Below are 19,073 nucleotides of genomic sequence, written 5' to 3' on the forward strand. Positions count from 1 at the left end.
CAGACCAGAGAACAGTGTCAAGCTGTGCCAGAGGAAGAAATAATTTCTTCACAAAAAGCGTGGTTAGACATTGCAATGAGCTGCCCGGGAAGGTGGTGGAGTCACTGTCCCCGGAGATGTTTAAGGAAAGACTAGATGTGGCACTCAGTGGCACGATCTAGTGGAGGAGGTGGTGATCAGTCATAGGTTGGACTTGATTATCTCAGAGGTACTTTCTTAAACCGATTCCGTGATTCCAGGTGCGTGCCGGGGGTCCTAGCCCCGAAACCCCACTCCAGCCTGGCCCGGCCGGTCTGGCCCGTCCGGCCCAGCGCAGCTCGGCCCGCATCTCGCGATCCTGGCCAGCGGCCGCCCACAGCAGGGCTCTAAGATGGCGGCGGCCGACACGGCCGGCGGGCAGGTGAGTGGGGCGGCCCCTCCTCTCCCCTCGGCCCGCCCTGCTCGCTCCTCTCCCCGCCCGGCCCCGCCCGGAACGGCGGCCACTCCGGCTCGGCTCGGCCCGGCCCGGCCCGTCGCACCAGCCCGGTCCCAGCGGCCTGGCCCTCGGCCTCTCGCTCTGCTCGGCACCGCCACCGCACCCCGAGGCGAGGCGCGCTCCGTCCTCCCCCGCGGGGCGGCAGCGAGCGGCTGGGATCATCCGAGAGAGCCCGGGCAGCCTTCCCTGTCCTTCCCGGGCCCGCGTGGTGCTGCGGCGCCGGGCCGAGGCTGACAGGGCCGGGGCTCCAGGGTGGGGAGAGGATGAGCTGTCGCCTAACGGAGCGTGCGAAATACGGATCTTTGAGCACAGCCTTCCTGTGAAACGCTGCCCCGGGTTAGTGCTCTCTGCCGTAGGTGTGCCCCGTTGTCAGGTCGGCACTCCCCATCGCTGTGTCCCTCAGTGCCTGACTTGGGGTGTCTCACAGCTGCTTTTCTCCAGAGATCACCTGGTGTTCCATGGGCGCATTGTGCACGTGTAGTAACAAAACTATGGCCATTTTTTCCAGACCTTCCCGACACCCGCAGTTGGCAGCTGGCCGTGCCCAGTTCTGGGCAAAAGGCAGGGTCCCACAGGCGCTGTGGGGAACAGGCGGCCTGCGTGTGCCTGGCTGCCTCTGGCCGGAGACTGCCACACGTCTCACTCATTAGCAAATTATTTTGTGTCGGTTTAGCACACCCAGAACACGCTGCAGTGGTTATGCAGCCAATACAGGCCACTCTCGACATGCCTGTCGGTGCTTCCAAGCCATCTTGTGCTTGTGAAGTTGTATCAATTTTGTGTTTTAAACAATAGTGGTCATAATGATGTTGGGCACAATAGCTTGTGTATTAAACCCACTTTTTCTGATAGGCATTTTAGTTTTTATCAACCACTAGTAAGAGACATCCATAATTCTTACGTTAATGGATTTTGTTGCTTTTGCAAGTTATGACACAGGGATATACTCTGAAAATAAAAATCGTGTCTGCGTTTTTCAATGTTAAATGTACAAGCAGAGTTTTCTAGATGTGTAGTTTTAAAAGGTCACGTGCATCGTTTAAAGTAAAGCTGCATAAAATAAAGTTGCAACTGTAGTGCAAAGTAAGCAGTTTCCTTGCTTATCACAAGTACTGGGGTAGCTGACCTGAGCGAGAAGCCCATTCTCCAGTTAACATATGTTAATTTCTCGTTTCATGTCTACCATCTATGATTCTCCACAGGAAAAGAAAATTAGTGTGAGTGTAGCCTAATCACCAGAGTATTTTTATCAATTTAAAATACAGACTGGAAATTTAATACCGCTCTATCTCTTAGATTATGTTACGGTTTGCTGTAATAAGGTGCTGTGATACATGTATTAATTTTGGTTACTTTAAACACTGAGTTCACATATGTTACAATGTAATGACTCCATAGAGATGCAGCATATTATACTGACAAATGTACTGTGTACTGTCAGGCAATAGAAAAGCAGCTGAAGATTTGTGGCTATAAGAGCAATGTGGATGTCGTGGCACTGTATCTGGCTAGACAGTAAGTAAAATGTTTCTTGTTTTGACTTTTACTAAAAGTAGAGCACGCAGTAAATGGAAATCTCTCACAGTGCTTTCTGTACCAGGAACTCTGAACATCATTTATATTTGAAATACCAGTAAATCATGTTCTTACATAGTCCATACATGTTGTGAATGAAGAAATGGTAAAAGTGCACAGACACACAGCAGCACTGTGCTCACAGCTAACAGCCTCATCCCTAGATACACAATTTGTCTCCAGCAGCCCAGAGTTGCTTGAGGGTCTGTGAGTTCCCAGAGTTGTACCTGAATTTCTGCCATGGGGAGCAGAGGAGGGCGAGCTGATGGGCTGATCTCTGCCTGTTCCAACAGGCACATAAGTCTGGGTGGAAGGAGTATCAAGAAGGCAAATGAAAGAACACGGGACCTGCCCAGTCTAGGAACTGCCAAATTTCTGACCTCCCTGAAGAAATGTGTTACTGCAATGGCAAAACTCAGTGGTACCACCCTTGAAATTACCTGCATCTGTACTGCTGAGAACTGAAGGGAGGGCAGGGCAAGATAAAGTGAATCCAAGCACAAGAACACTTCTTTTGGGCAGGCAGTACTGATGAGAGAGCTGATCTCCTCTGAGAGCTTAATGAAGCAGCTTGAGATGTAGGGCAGATGAGAAGACATGCTGAGTGAAGGAAGGCAAACTTTCATGAACCTGTGGGTGATCTGGGTTGATAGAGGTGTGTGCTGCAGCATGAACACGCTGAGAGGCTGCCATAGAGGGATGGATACATGACAGGACATACTTCAAAGTTTTGGGAAAGCGTGCTTGGAATTTCTGGCCAGGGCACAATTCCAAGTGTTGCATACCTGTCTGCAGCCTCCCAACTGCATCCACTGCTCACATGGTTGATGGCATATAGAAAAACTAACCTAGTTTCATAATTCAGGGACAGGGTTTTTAAGGTCTCTTGGTCCAATGAGTGAAAAAAAAAGTCTTAAGGGATTAAGGGCTTTCAGTATTGTCTAGTCTGTTTTTAGTGGAAATTATATGGTCTTGAAAATCTAAATGTGCTCACTAATATGTTTAAATTCCTTATCACGTCTCCTGATTTACATCAAGAAAGTATTTCATGCTTTGTGAGGTAAAACATATAGTTACTGTCAGATTTCTTAAAATGTGCATTTTAGAAAGAAGAAAAAAGATAAAATTTAAGGGAGAAGTTTCAATAATGAGAAAATTACGAGGGGCATATCTACATACTTTCTAAACAATACAATTATTATACCACAGATGTAAAGAATTAAGACTGTGTATACAATCTTAATTGGCATATTTTCTATTTTTAAATGCTTAAATGTGTGCCCTCACTAGCTTTCAAGTATTTTTTTGGTATAGAATAAAAAGAAATGTTCACGTAGCATATAAGTAAGTGATCTGTCTTCCCATTAAACCATTTTGGTAAAGATGATGCCAGATGGATTCTTTCATGATTGGATAGAAATGAACTCCTTTTATTCTATATCAGTTTATATAAACTTGAACCCCAGCCAATCTCAGTATCAGATCATGCCTCCTTTAGTGTTGGTTTGGCATATTTTTCTGATAGCTGAAGTAAGAAAATGGAAAAAAAATTGAAGTTAATCAAATAAGAGGGAATGAGTTTATATTTTTAAACCACTACCATTAAAGGAACATGAAACAATGTATTTTGGACGCTGAAAGCTGTCATCCCCGGAAAACTGATTAACTTAGCAGTAGGTAGAAAAAGAGTGCTGCAGGCCAAAAAGGATCAGTTTATAAAAGACATACAAAGTCTGGAAGGCATGTAGAAAAGGACAGGCTCTTTTAAAATGTTAGAGGAATTAAGCTCTACCTGGGGCAAATTAAATGCCTTAATATGAAAAAAAAAAAAAAAAGCAGCAAACCAAAACGAAAAAACCAACAGATTGAGCCTTGGAAATAGTGAAGATGAGGCTGTTACTAGACAGGGAGTAAAGCCAATTAAATGTAAATCTATATCTAGTTATAGAGTGGCAGTGACCAAGAATATAAAAAATTTTGGCTTTTTTACCTGAAATGTAGTTCAGGGATGCACAGGAGAATTAAACAGGAGCTCTGTAGGAGCTCTGCATGTCCTGTCATCAGCCATCTGCTTGTCCCTGCCACTTGCAGTAATGTCTTTTTCTGTTACTTGTGACAGCAGACACATTAAGTATGTGTTTGCAGGGTTAGTTCCTATGGCTTATCTGAGGAAGCCAAAGAAACAGTTTAAAGTAGCAACATGAGAGGATAATCTGATTTGCAGTAATACAAGGGACTAAAAGTACAGTGCCTCAACTTTGTAGGCTTTGCTCTTGACAGACTTTTCATTTGCAAGATGAGAAAAGGCATCCACCCTCCCTTTGTCTGTACCTGGAGGGTGTGTTGGAAAAAAAACAACCCAACAAGTAAAAAGACAGCATGGAAAGATAGAGACCAGACTATACAGCTGGAAAACAAACATGCCTTCAGCCTGATGATATGAGGTAAATTTTTATCAGTCTTTTTACCTTCTGAAACACTGGCCTTCATCTTGCAACACATTAAAATCCACAAGAAAATTTTTATTATGGCGATTAAAAATTGTCAGGTAAAAGTAATCTATAATTTTTCTACTGGAAATTAAGAACATTTATTTATAGCAATGAAAATAAAGAAGAGCAGTTAGTTAAAATCACTTGGTAGCTCACTAATATTTTCTGGTCAGTAGGCAATTTTTTATTTATAGCACACTAGCAAGCTCAAAGTGCTAGATACACAATGGAACACAAAACCATACTAGCACAGGGGAGATCATTTCAGCCTCAGTGGATGTACTAAGTTTCCATGAGAACAGGACAGGAATGGAAAAAGGCAAAATTTCACAATATACACTAATATGAAGAATAATAAAAAATGCACATTGACATGCTTGATGTCTGTCTTCTGTTGGCTCCTCTGGCACTGTGGCTGGACAATCCCCACTGCACCTTCAAAGCAGTTTTGCTTTAGCTTCATGTCCCCAGGGTGCCAAACCTCTCCTCCTGTGTTCTGAGCAGGATTTCTACAAAGTGCAAAGTACATGTGACTCAGACTCATAACTCATGCTGTTATGGAAAAGCAATTAATGTATCACTTATTTTGTTCCTGTTTCTTTGCCACCTGCTGCCTTGTTATGTTTGCAGGTGTGCAGAGTGCTTACATTGTCTCTGCCACCTTCTCTTTGTGTCTTTCTGTACTATACATTCTTAGGAAGTGTGTCTTTCTGGTTCTTGTCTAATATTATTTATGGAAAATAAAATATTTATCAAATTCGTAAGCATTATTAATGTTAAGAAATTTATTACTCTTTTGTTTTTCTCCCATCAGAGGACTGAGAAGTATCCCAAGTCTATCCCAGTTTCGCAGATTAAGGTATTTGTGGATTAACAACAATAAGGTAATTAGATATTCCTTTAAAGAGCAGAACAATGCATCTGTACTCCCTGATTATTATTTTGTGGTCTTTTCTAGCATAAAGTATTGTATCTATTGTCAAACAAATAGATTCTTTTCAATTTCCAGGCTAATTTAACTGTCAAATATAACAGATTTGAAGAAAACTCTTTTTTTAATTTGACATTGCAGAGCTATATATTTTCCTTTAGATTCACATTAGATTTATAAATTCTATTTAAGGAGATGAGGTTTTGTGCTAATTCCTGAGCTCCCAGTGTAATTGGAGCAGGCAGTTCTTGGAACAGGCTGAGGAGTGATGCAGCTGTGGGACAGGAGTGGAGTGCAGAAAATGCAAGGCTCTTCTTTTATATTCTGGCAGACATGCATAGTTTATTTCCTGGCAGGCTGGTGGCTGAGGTGAGGCTCCTTTTTGATGTCATGCACATGAGAGTGACATAAAACTCTGTGAAATGAGCTTCTCCCTGTGCACAGGAAGCACTCCTGCAGGTCTAGGGATGACAGGGTATGAATATTTTACTGTACTGTAGTTTACATGACTCCTACAGTGTGCCCAAATTCTTCCATCTCCAGAATTGCTTGCTCAGGTAAATAAGTAGAGCTGCAAGCAGCAGAAAGAATAAATTTGCATTCCCTGTCACTTCAGAGTACATGTATATCTGATGCCCCAGGCTAACATCAGTTATATGGCATCTTATGTCCAATTCATCAGAAGATCTCTACTAACTATTTATGAAAAGAGAAAATGCATAGATATATTAAAGTGTTAAACTAAAATCACAGGTATAATAGGGCTTTTCCTTGTATAGTGGAAGGACATTAAAGAAAAAGAAGAAATGGCCTGATGACTAAGCTGAACTGCTCTTGATGATCAAAAAAATAAATAAATTGGAGTTTTCCACAACTCTCACTTTTCTTACCTCAGCAGTAACAAAGAACATTCTTTTGTTGTTCTATATAACTTATGTGGAGAAGTCACTCAGTGGCTTTTCATAGAAGTCTTACTGAAATGCCTCAATAGGAGCAGCATATTTTTCTGTACTTAATGATTTTATCAGAAAAAAAACAAACTTCCAATGATTCTGAAAACAAAACTTGCCAAACATAGGGAAAACCATTGTACAAAGGAGTGGAAAAACTTCTGTCTTGTGCTCTTCCTTCCAGCTTTTAGGTGCTGTTAATACACAGAGCAAAGCACATTGATTTCAGAGTCAGTGGCAAAATTCAAGGACTGAAATAATTCCTTTCCTGACAAACTACTTTTTGTCACAGAATTCACAGAGTCAGGAATGAAATTCTGTTTGTTGTTCTTGCATTTAAACTGTAAGACAAAAAGTTCAGCACCATTAGTACTCCCATTTCTCAGTGATTATAAAGGTCAGCTTGCTGTCCCACTGCAGATACTTTACCCTGCACTGGAGTCAAAAGTGTGTTGGAATTGAGCTTCTCCAAACAAGGAGTGATTCCATAGGAACTGAAGATAACTCTTTATTTGGAACACACCCATATTCATACTGATTTTTTATTCTGTAACTAATTGATTCTCTGAGTATGATTAGATGACATTTCTGATGAATAAGAACCATAAGAACCATTTTGTGCTCTTTGAGCTTGCTGGTAAAAAAGCAATTTAAAAACAAGATGCTGGGTTTATTCAAATGACATATTTCAGGAATATTCTTAAACCAACATAGAATAATTATGCTCTACAAGGGTCTTTTAACAATAAAAATTATTTCGAATATGAATAGAAGGAGAGAAAGTGTGGAGACCAGTCATTTGAAGAAATCTCTTTCCAAATACAAATGCTAAATGTGTAGTTCAAAAAATTAGGTAAGGCTCTACTGCTTATATTTGATTTGTAATTAGTACTTCTAATGAAGGTTCAGTTGTCAAGAGAATCCTTAAACCAAGAGTCTTAAACAGAAATATAAGGAACTACCTGTGGTTAAACAGTTTTCCAGAGGCCATGTTTATAATTCTCCAACACCACATTCAGAGTGACATATAACAGCTTGCTTAACTCTAATTTCAGATCCAAGATTTAACCTTCTTGATCAAAAACTGTTACTTGACTGAACTCTATCTCAACAATAATGAGTTGACAGATATATCAGGTACCAATCTTCCCTTTTTAAGTTGTTGAACAGAGGCCTATACTTGCTTTTTTCTGTATTGGCATTCAAATTTATAAAACTGGATTACAGCAAGTAACTTACTGGTTGAAAGATCCTATGTATGTATAATTAATACATGTTAATTATTAGATATTTAATTTTTCCAACATACTTGAGTGACAATAAGGTGATCTGTTTATTCTGGTTTAAGGGATGAAATGTCATTCACTTTATGTCAGGCAATTGTGAAATATTTTTGATCTTGCATGATCATATTTAATATTGAGAATTTATAACCAGAAGTATTTTGCAAAGTTACTGCCAAACTTGATTTATTTTAAAAATGCATCTGTCTTATACTTGTATTTTAGTTTTGCTTGTCCTTGTAGATTAAATGGCTTTACCAGACTTCTAAATTTGTGAGTGAACAGGCCAAAGCATAATACATTTCAAACTATTTTAGACATATAAAATGTTAATTTATCTTTTTTTCTGTCCCTATGAAATGCTGGATGAGAAATGATGTTGATTTGTTTCTGTGAGATTTCAAACAAACTTTATCTTTGAAAGACATAAACATAGATACAAGAGACAATACAGATGATAACAAAATATGGATAAACAGAAGGGTATCATTAGTAAAGAAATGTGAACAAAATGCTGTATATTATTTGGAAAATGAGATATCTTGATCTGCGAGGATGTGAACACAGTCTGGGTCAAAGCAATATTTTGTAACAGCTTTTTAATACATCAATAATTACTTGAGACAGAACTATTTTCTAAGGAATGCACTATTTACTACTTGTCAGACAAAGGTCGTATTAGGCATACACTGTTCTTTGTCAGGCAAAGGGAATATTAGGTCAAGGTAAAAGGAAATTAATTAACCAAAGATTACGGAGATATAGGAGGAGTGAAAGGAGGTAGAAGAGAGGTTGCAATTGAAGCTGATTTGTTGATGCAAGGTAATGTGGACAAATGGAAAAAATTGGAATAAAAAAAGGCATGTGCTTAAAGGATGTGACTAGAAAGATGAAAAGGATATTGAAATATTTTTAATTTATTGTTTAATTAATATTGAACTATTGAAATATCTTTAATTTGTTGCTTAATTAACACCTCATGCAATGTGTTACTAAAAGACAGGCATACATAGATAACTAAAATACCAAATTCAGTGTACAGCATAGCAAAATAATGTTCTAATAAAGGCAGCTATGGTGAGAATGATTAATTATTTTTCATTTTATTTCAGGTGCTCTGAAACACCTATGTTCCTTACAGATTCTGTTTCTTCACAACAACGACTTAAGAAAACTTGGCAAAACAGTGAAGGAATTGAAAGGAATGATAAGCTTGCAGACTCTAAGTAATACCTTATTTTTATTTTGCAGAATAGCAAGTAGTAGCTTTTTAGTGTCTTATCAGGATGTTTCTTGTCTATTTCCACATCATTTGCCAATAGCTTTTGAAGCTAATTAGCAATTTCAGCCAAATTGGACAGAAGAAAGAGATCTCTAAGACATGAAAATTCCACAAAGAGTACCTCAACTGAGGAAAAACTGCTAAGTGAGTTCAGAAGTTAACTTTTTGGCTGCTGGCTGCCAGTAGCTTGGATGGTGTCTAAGCAGTTTACAGCTGCCTCTCTGTAATGGAACCAGGAGTAGGGTGAGATTATCATAGAGGTGAAAGGAGTTGAAAAATGGGTGTTAACTGCTGTTGGGACTGTGAGTGATAGCTTATAGAGCCCAGATTCCTGCCTCATTAATTCTCTTGCTTATAGAACTTCCTTTCTGCATCTTTTTGGCAGACTGGATTTCTAGAGTCTAGTAAATGTACTTTAGGTATTACTCATAACAATGTCTGTTAAGGAGCATACTTTCTGATACACTGGCTGAAAATGAAAATTGCACCATCTCTGAAATTTCAAATGAAGTCATGCAAGACAGTGTTGGTGGCCACTAAGTTACAATATAAGAAGGTAGGATTATATGCTAATAAGGTATTGAAAATGAAAATATAAGCAGTGTTTTTCCATGATTCTTAAAGGAATGTCAACGTAGGTCATGCCAAATGCTTAGTGCTTGGAGAAGACAGTAAACAAGTTTTGTGCCTTGGTGACATGGTTAAGGAGGTGAATGTCAGAATGTCACCAGGCCATAACACCTCCTTAAGCATTCAGAAAACTGAATGTGTGATTGTGGGAAAGGAAAATATGAATGAAAAATTAAACTTTTAATTGAACTTGACCCTGAACTGAAACTAATAAAAACAAATCAAGTATTTAGGAAGACAACATGCCAGCCAAACTATTGAAATTCTTGTCATTATATGCAAGATTGAAAAATGAGTCCATTTAAGAGTGCAGTTGTTTGAAGTGATTAGGCAGCGTCTGGAGAGACATCCTATGTATGAATGGTGCAGTCACTTGAATTTAATGTTAGCTCTACAAATTAATAAGGAGCTTCAACAAGCACAGGAAGTTTGTTGTTCTTGTTGCAACCATCTGTGGGAAATACAGAGCAGATAGTTAAAGTGCTGCTGAGTTATTATAGATGGCAGTTACAAAGGCACAGTGAAAATTGTATGCAAATTGGACCAGCCACCACCACAGAAGTGTCTGAAAGAACAATCAAACAATATATATAATATACTGATCTACCCTAATTTAAAAAAAAAAATTGTTGTTTAGTTCAAATATTTGTACAAGAATAAAAAGTAATCAGTGGGAGAAACTTAATGACCTTAATAATCATAACTTTAAAGTCATTCCTTCATGATCTTTGCAGTCCTGAAAAAGATTGTCAACATGTTTACTTCAAGGGGATTTTGTAATGATGAATTCTCAAATTAGCAGGTCTCTACTGGGTTAATAAAATGCTCTCTCATATTTGAAGTAAATTAAATTAGTAAATGAACAAAATAAATTTTAAAAGTCATATCCTATTTATTGTATTACTATATAATTTATCTGCCTTCTTGCAATATTAATAAATATTGAAGGGGTGCAGAATTTGCACTGTGTAGCTTTGCAAAGGGCTGTGTCCACAACTCACTTTTAGAAAACAAAACCTCACTGTTATGAAGTAGATCTTTTTTATGAAGTAGATCTTCTCTTTTACTAATTTTACTACTTTTATGAAGTAGATATTTTACTACTTTTACTACTTTTACTACTTTTATGAAGTAGATCTTCTCACTGTTATGAAGTAGATCTTTTTTATTGCTAATCTGATTTAAAGAAAAAAAGTCACTTGCTAACCCTCAATAGAGCTTCTGGATACTTAACATTTTATTATTTTGTAGCTCTTGGGGACAATAGAACTATTAAAACACACTATTATTGTTTGCTTCAGGAGTGGCATCCAGCTGCCAAAATGTTGCATTTCTCTTGCTGAAGACTCTCTTGTGATTTTAGCCACTGCCCTGCGCTGGATGTGTAGCATAAGAACCATCCTTCAGCAGGTGTCTAGGGAAGACACTCAGCTTCAGAAGATTTACTGCACGTGCTGCCTACAACTGCAGCCTTTTGGGAGATTCAGAGTGCTGCCTTATGGGCTCACCCTGTGCTCACATCTCCCTTTTGGAATCCAAGATTTTTGTTACGTACTCTGTAAATTGCCTCAACTGATTTATTGTCCACAGCTGATAGCATCCTGCTGCTAGACCTCAGGAAACTCTGTTGTTCACTATGTTTCTGCCCCATGTGGCAGAGGCACACTGTTTTCCTACACTCCAAATAGAGAAAACAGACAAAACTGTGGAGGAAGAAAGCATTATCCTAATTTGTACAACTAAAATTGCATGACCTTGACAAGAAAGGAGATAGCTCAGCCAGAAATTGATCCCAGATGTTTTGTAAAACAAAACCATCTTGATCTGTACAAGGGTTGAATTTGTTGTAAAAATGAGTAGTAGAAAAGTGCACATTCTCTAAAACAAACCTACAAATCAGTGTTGTTGAGCAGAGACATAATCCAAGCGGCATCCAGATTCACAAGTTTAATATCAGACCTGTTTTGTGCCTTGGAAAATATTCTCTTGAATCTTTATTCTATTCCACTTCCAAACATACCTGCTTTTAGAGATCCTTCTGAAACATTTTTCTCTTTGGAGTGCTGTGGTATATTTTCTCAACTCAAGAATAGACTTATCAGATACATACATAATATTCTTTCTGATTAACACTTTCTAGGGAAAAAAAAATCATTCAGTTAACATAGAACTTTCTTTTGCTGCCACCTCGTGGGTGTTTTACTAATTTTAAGTACAGCAATTTTTAAAAATATGTTTAAGAATTAAAATCAAAAGTTCTCTGAATACATGAACAGGTGTTTTCTATGAAGGAGAGGACAAATGCTCATTCCAGCCTTGTTGCATCTTCAAAATACCTGCTAAATCCCATCAAACACTGAGCCCTCTCAGCAGTCCTGAAGAACATGAAATTACATCTTGTACATTACAAATCTCTGTGGAATATTTTCTGACTTTTTTCTTCTACTATCTCTTACTTGCTTCTCTAATACCATCCTCCTCTCCCTAACTGCTAAATGACATATTTTTTTTTACCTTAGAGCAAGTATTAGTCACAGCCTCTCCTCAGAAAGAGAAAAACAGATGACTGCAGACTAGCAGTAGTTGTAAAGATGATTAATTTAGGATTTTTTACCCTGCTCTCATGTCAAGGTGACAGCCTCCTGATTATTTTTACTGTCTTAGAAGAACAGCATTTGTATAAGGAGATAAAAAGCATTATAATGTTTTTTATTTAGAAAAGAGGTCCCACCCTACAACACTTGCTTGTTTATTAGCTCATCTGTGAATGAGCCAGTTTCTATTTTAATCAGCCTCAGATATCACTGTCACTAAACAAACTGATTTGGCATGTGAGCTAGGCTCATGTTCCACACCTGGCCAAGCAGCAGCACAGGGCTGATACCTGTCTGTGTGTTGAAAAGGTTTGGTTAGACAGGTAGTGTGAACCTGAACATAAACATTTTAGCCAAGTTGCTAATGAGCTTTTGGAGCTTGGTATCTCCAGTGTCAAGGAATGCAACTAGAACCCAGGTTCTTAGGAATTAAGGCCCTCTGAAACATTATTCTCTTATGATTCTTGAGTTTTCAAACTCATCATCTGTCAAAATATCAGAAGGCTGTGTATTTGCATTTTATATTGTATCTGTGGGATACAGCCTCTTATCAGCTCTGATAGTGTCCTAGGTGATCATCTGATATTAAAAACTCCTTCCTCCTACAAAATTTGTGTCTTACATTTAAGCTGTCACACATAAAAGACCGTTGCTATTTAAAATAGGGATTACCTAACACTACATAAGAAAATCAAAGGCAAACACATCAGTGTTTTTTGCTATAAAGGTTTGGAGTGCACGATGACACCTTTGCTCAGATCTTGCCTGTGGTATTTTGCATGCTCTGCAGTAAGTCAGTTCCTGCAGTCCATGTTTAGATGAGTAATTTCACACGGGTAAAGTGTTTATGCAGCCTAAGAACAATCTGAATTTGATATTTTGTACAAAATCTTTGGCTCCTAGTGACCTTTAATTGTCCTGCCTTGCAAAGTTGTTGTTTTGCTGGATTTGCTTTTTTGTGACATTGGGGCTTTTTTTCTGTGTTTTTTTGCAGACCTATTCCATAACCCTCTGGAATACGATCCAGACTACAGGCTCTATGTGATTTACTTCCTTCCTTCAGTTCAGCTCCTGGACAGGAAGTGTAAGGATTGCTTTCCTCTCTCACAAAGCACTGTCAGTTGCTTTTGGTTCTAACCAGTTTGGAAACATAGCTGAAATTACCCTGTCTGTTGTTTCACATGCATTTGTTGATAGAGAAGGGAACTAATGAACCAGATACCTGTTTTTTGTAAGATTTATCAAGAAAAAAGAGTTTGCATGGCATAAACACTGTCAAATGTTTTTGGTTTCTTTTAAAATTATGTTGGTTTTTCGTGTAGCTTTGTCTATTTGAGTAAAGATAAAAACTTGTGCTGAGAAATGTGTACCTATCTCTGTGCATTCACTGGTATATTCACATGGGTGAGTGTGCTTACTTAGGTTTGTACATGTTTCTGTACAGTTTAAGTACATATATGCACATTTTTTGATAAGGTAAATGCAGAACAAGCTTTCAAATATAATAAATATCCACAAGTTATCAAGACATCTTTGATAGCTTGTCTACTGAAAATTCTGGAGAAAAAAAACTTCTTAAGAATAGCCAGATTTTAAATCAGTGAATCCATAAACATGCCACAATGTACCCAGAAAATCACCTTTGGTGATTTTTATCTCTGGTATAAGGAGAACTGTGTGACTGACAGGACTGAAAATTACTGGGGAGCACTGAGAAAGTAGCTGATTCCTACCTCAGCTCTGTGAGAAAGCAGTAAGGAAAATCCAACACCTTGAAAAGGGACTGAGCAAGGCAGGTGCAGGACGTGTGCAGGTGCTGGGGAGCTGTGCAGCTGTTGTGCAGCAAAGCTGCTGGATGGGCCCCAGCAGGTGCCAGGGGCTGATGAGGAGTTGCTGGATCTGACCAGGTGCCCATTTGCTCACAGAGTCATCATTCTGCACAGGTACCTCACTCTCCTGAGCACTTGCTCTGGTGTTACACTTGTGCTCAGCACATCTGCCAGGCTGTTACTAAAATAGCACTTTTTGACTGGGGAGCGATGACTGGAGCTTAATGTGCTGAAAAATCCTTGTTGCATTTACATGTCTAGAAACACTTCCTTAAAACTTCCTGGACTTCATCTCCTAACTACAGTTCTACTGTAATTAGTCCTGGATTAAGACTTGAGGCAGTAATTTGTATCAAGCTGTATCCTGGACTTTCTATTTAGTGAAATATTTCTCTAAAACATTACAAAGCTCCTGCACCATCTGTAGAACATTACCAGCATAGTCCTGGCTGTCTCCTTCACACAAGACATATGCTCATGTTCCACTACCTTCAGGCATGACTACTGCAGTTCCTTCCTAATTGGTCCCCTAGACACCATGACTCCAAAACTTCCCTGAACTGAAAATCCTTCTGCCAGTTACTTGTTCTAAAAGTTTAGCTGACTTCTGTTCCATAGCTGAAGTACTAGATTAGTATAAGGTTCATAAAATTAAGCCACCATCCCCAATTTGATTTAACACCCTCAAACCATTTGTTTAAAAATTAAAGTTATTTCTTTTAAAATAGAAAACAGGAAAAACTTAAATTTTTCTTCTGATTGCACTCCTAGGATTTTCTCTGTAATTGACCAATGGGAATTGAACTGGTCTTAAACCAAGAATTGTTTTTGCTATTCATAAAGACACTTCCAAATCTTTACTTACTTCTGCAGGAGATCTCATTTAAGCAGCACGAAAAATCCTGCTTTCCAGCATCTTCATTTAAAACTTCTGATCCTACTGCACTCAGAAGAAAATACTTTACTGTATAAGGCTTCACCCTAAAGCCTTAGAAAGTATCACTCCATGTTCCCATTTTGAATTGCCATGACATTGTGTAATTAATATTATTATTGTTGTTAAGAAAACGTACACCTTTTGTATGCTGCCTTTTCAACGGATAGAAATAAAATTATTTTTTTCATATCCCTTTTAACAGTAGTTACCCAAAAAGAAAGGGAGTCAGCACTTAATCTCTATAACCCCAAAAAGGCTTGGATGATGCAGTCAGTGGCTTTTGAGAAGAGAGCAGACACAGCCCTGGGGACTACGGTGGGATCTGGCAGATGCACTCAACCAGCCAGAAGACCAATAATGCCCTCAGGTATTTATAATGCTCGAAGGAAGGCATGCATTTTTAGGTCATTTGAATTAGAAATGGTTTTTTTCATTCATCTGATAAAACATTATTGGTTTTAATAATAAAATATAAATGCATCGAGAACTCAGCTGGTTTGCTTCATAAAGTAAGTAGTCGTGGCAGCAGCAGGCAACAAATGAATCCTTCTACTGAGAGTATTGTGGTAGATAAATTCTAGTCATACCTGTAGTTACAGAATTGTCCTTAAAGATAACTGAAAAATTTCTGTCAGTAAGAGTCTTGTGTTTAGTTTTACTTCTATTTAAAACATCTCAATCGACTTCTGACTCTCAGTGCTCAGCATCATAGAGTTTTGATGCCCTCTAGTGCTTTTACAAGATCATCTCCTGAAGAAAGTATTTTCTTCCAGTATTCTAAATTTTATGTATCTGGTTTTGTAAGCAGATTCCTCTTTATGCTTTCCAAGCTGGGAGTATTTTAATGATGTCTTATAACAGCATATAAAGCAATTTTTAGGGTTCTTAAACCATTCAGATCTTGAAGGCAGCATGAAAGCAGGTGAAATACCAGCTGGAACCATGAGACTTGTATCACAATCCACAACCAACTTTGAAATCCCTCACTACCCTGTCAGCTTTTGATGTTCTAAAGATAAAAACCTCACCATTGTGCATAGATAACTGAAATTGTAGCACTTTAAATAGTGTAGATGAAAGTTTAGAAAGTAATCAAATACCTGCAAGTTTTTTTTAATGTATATATCACAATAGTAAAACTGAAAGCAGTGTATTTAACAATGATTTTGAAGAGGTTGGGGAAAGGAGGATAGTTTAAGCATATTTAATAATTTGTTTTGCTGATGATTTTCAAAGCAGGCAGACAGCTGTCTTTATCTCTGCCCTGCAATCTTATACATCTACAGTGGCATCATTTTCTGTGAAGGAAAAAAAATCCTGGATGTGTATGTCTACAGGAAATAAAATACAAAAACCTTAAAACTACCTACACTTAAAACCCAGCAAATACTTGCTTCCATAGTAATTGAATAAAATATTATCTTAAACATTTGAAATCATGTGCTAGTTTTCAATTAATTTGAACAAGCAATTTAGGATCAGGATAGCAATCAATTCTCAGCTACTCAAATTGCTGTACAGCCATTAACATCATAATTTGAACTTTCTCTTATAGGTCATGAATTTGGAAATAACACTAATAGGTAAGTAATGTTTTCAGTGTCTTCTTCCTTTTGCATCTCTGAAGCATTTAAGTTCCTCTTCCTCTTCCTAACTAGAGAAAATGTCTAGTAAAAATGAGCATTTGAAACAGTTTCAGGTCTTTGTATTCAATGTAGGTGCAACTCTACACTAGGTTTGTTTCTAAATTTTAGTATTGAAAGGTATTCCACATTTGGGAATGGGTACATAAAAGTGCCATTTATTTGTAAGATCAAACACTGATCACTAGAAAAAGCATGCTCAAAGTATTAGAGCATCAGAATAGCTGTTCTGTATTATGTCCCAGAAAATGTTCTCCTGACTAGCTGTTCAAAAACACACTCTCTGGAAAATATTATGACTTGGAGAATGAAATTGTTTTATTCTGTATGTGATGTTAATTTTATTCTGTTCAGTTTCAAAATCATAGAAATAAATGTAGAAGTTTTATCTCTGTGTCTGGATTGAGACAGGAGAAAAGTTGCATTTTAATGTGATGACATTTTAGATGCAAACTTTGTAAGAGCAGATTTAGGTATCAAAGAGCAAACTTTAGGTATCGGGCTTGGCGTTACTTTCTAGCTTTACACATGAGAAGATTTGAAAAAGGCATTGAAGGAAACAATAAGAGCCTACATATAATATCCTTTAACAGTACTCTGAGCACAGCTCTTTAAAAATCAAGTTATTTCTGTTGAACAATTAAGTCTTACCTGCCTTCAGTGCAGTAGGCTGTCCTCATTGCTAGAATGGATGTACAGCTGCCTGGAGTCATTTATGGAAATGCTGAGGCTTTGCAAGGTGTCTTTCCATGACAAAGTGCATGACACTCAGTGGAGACAGTCCTGTGGCTCCTATGAGGTGTGTTAGTACCGGACATCTTGAAGAAATAAGTTCTTGTAAGACAAAGTTTTAACACTGTATGTGAGTTGGAAGGTTTTGGTTCCTTGTCAGTGCTGCTGTGATGGTGTGGATCTGCTGCTTTTCTCTCCCAGACAGCAGCTGTGGCAGGATACACCAACACCAGCTCACAGTGATCTGCATTCAGAGCTTGGAGAATGGATATTTGCCTGTGGGCTAGTTAAAAGATCCACAGTGAAATAAATGTGCATTTCCAGTAACGGGTACCAAATCACTTCAATCATGTCCATTGAATCAGAGCATTAAAAGTATATAAGTACAACTTTTTTGGGGAAAAAAATTGAAAACAAAGAAACATTTTTAAGTCTACTATAAATACTTAAAAAATAATTTATAGCATGATTTTTTCAAATAGAATCTCATGACTCTGACCTTTTTTCATTTTGTTCTGCTTTATTAAATTTGGTAGAAGAAAACCTACTGAAAATTAAAAATTTTTAAATCCTCCCTCTTTAGTGTCATCATGACTGCTACTTTAATTTTCCAGAGAGTGTGTCTTGTGAATTAGTTCTGAAGGGGTTTGGGAATGTTCAGGTAATGGACTTGCTTTGTTCTTTTTGCAGAGTACCATTTGAGGACCCTGAAGATGCAGTTTTAGTGCGGGCAATGACAAGATCTCTAATGGAATTTTCCTCTGTGGACTGGAACAAAGTAACCACCTGTCCAGAAAGGCGGCTTGAAAACAAAGCAGAAGAGCTCCCTGAGAAGCTGACAGTCCAGTTTAGATGAAAAAACCCTACTTTTCTCTCTCATGTTAACCCCATAAGTAGGTTAACATAAAACAAGTACACAACAACACACATCGAATTAAGTGAAATTCCAGAAAAAAAATGTTAGTGTAACATTTCTTTTTTCATATGTTGTATAGAGAGTGAAGAAATTAAGATAACAAATGATAAACAGTGGCAATGTTATAATAAAAGTTGGTTGAGATGAAATCCTTACCATAATTTTGTTATCCATAAGTACTAAACTGCACACTAATTTTTAGGAAACTAAGGATAAATACTTTTATTTCTTATAATACGCTTCCTCACATACTTCTTCCATTCTGTCAAGGCTTAAAGTCAATGGTGCTTTCTAAACATTTCCAAGCCCTTCTTTCAGGCTGTAGCTTGTCTGCTGAGTTCCTTCCTTCTCTCCTAAGTTAGCCCAGAGCCACAGGACAGTCTGTGCTGGCAGGGCTCTCTGGAGCTTATCTAGTCCAGCTTTCCTGCAGGAACCAGGGTGGAGATGAGGTCTGATGGGGAATCAAAGATTTCCAGTGAGCAAGGCTCCACCACTGGGAGAATGAAAGCAGGATTGGTGCTGGGGATTCAGCACACTTCCAAAACCCTGACCCTTTTGCCCTGAAGGGATGGATTTCAGAGAATCCTTGAAGAGCAACACCCCTGAGAGCCCCAAAGGCTGTGAGTGGAACAGGGAGGCAGCAGCACTTGTGCATTCCCAGACCTCAGAGTGGAGGGTGACTGCAGCATGACTACACATCTGAGTTCCAGGCAGGCATTTCTTGCCTGCCAATTGTCCAGAAGTTAAATTTGTATACTCAAGCTACAGGAGTCCCCTGCATGTCACAGGAGAATGTCACCATGT

At 38.3% G+C, this 19,073-nt stretch overlaps 1 protein-coding gene across 2 annotated transcripts; it reads left to right on the forward strand.

Moving 5' to 3' along the window:
* The first annotated feature begins 366 nt into the window (after positions 1–366).
* LRRC72 (leucine rich repeat containing 72) lies at positions 367–19,005 on the forward strand. Of its 2 annotated transcripts, none has more exons than XM_054274104.1 (9): positions 367–400; positions 1,917–1,990; positions 5,357–5,426; positions 7,479–7,560; positions 8,819–8,932; positions 13,207–13,296; positions 15,181–15,345; positions 16,534–16,561; positions 18,044–19,005. In XM_054274104.1, the coding sequence occupies exons 1-9, from the start codon at positions 371–373 to the stop codon at positions 18,207–18,209; spliced, it is 819 nt and encodes a 272-aa protein (XP_054130079.1). In that variant the 5' UTR covers positions 367–370; the 3' UTR covers positions 18,210–19,005. The 2 variants fall into 2 exon arrangements, with proteins under 2 accessions (XP_054130079.1, XP_054130080.1); XM_054274105.1 differs by having other exon boundaries at positions 15,184–15,345.
* Positions 19,006–19,073: the final 68 nt, after the last annotated feature.

This window comes from Melozone crissalis, unplaced genomic scaffold, assembly GCF_028551555.1.
Source record: "Melozone crissalis strain CALT ecotype California unplaced genomic scaffold, PUWL_Pcris_2 ptg000016l_1, whole genome shotgun sequence".
NCBI lineage: Eukaryota > Metazoa > Chordata > Aves > Passeriformes > Passerellidae > Melozone > Melozone crissalis.

Bases quoted from the DNA above. Each gene is read 5' to 3' on its own strand.
- LRRC72 (XM_054274104.1), top strand. From the start codon at position 371: ATGGCGGCGGCCGACACGGCCGGCGGGCAG. The intron at 401-1,916 runs GTGAGTGGGGCG...GTGTACTGTCAG, and splicing joins CCGACACGGCCGGCGGGCAG to GCAATAGAAAAGCAGCTGAA. The intron at 1,991-5,356 runs GTAAGTAAAATG...TTCTCCCATCAG, and splicing joins GCACTGTATCTGGCTAGACA to AGGACTGAGAAGTATCCCAA.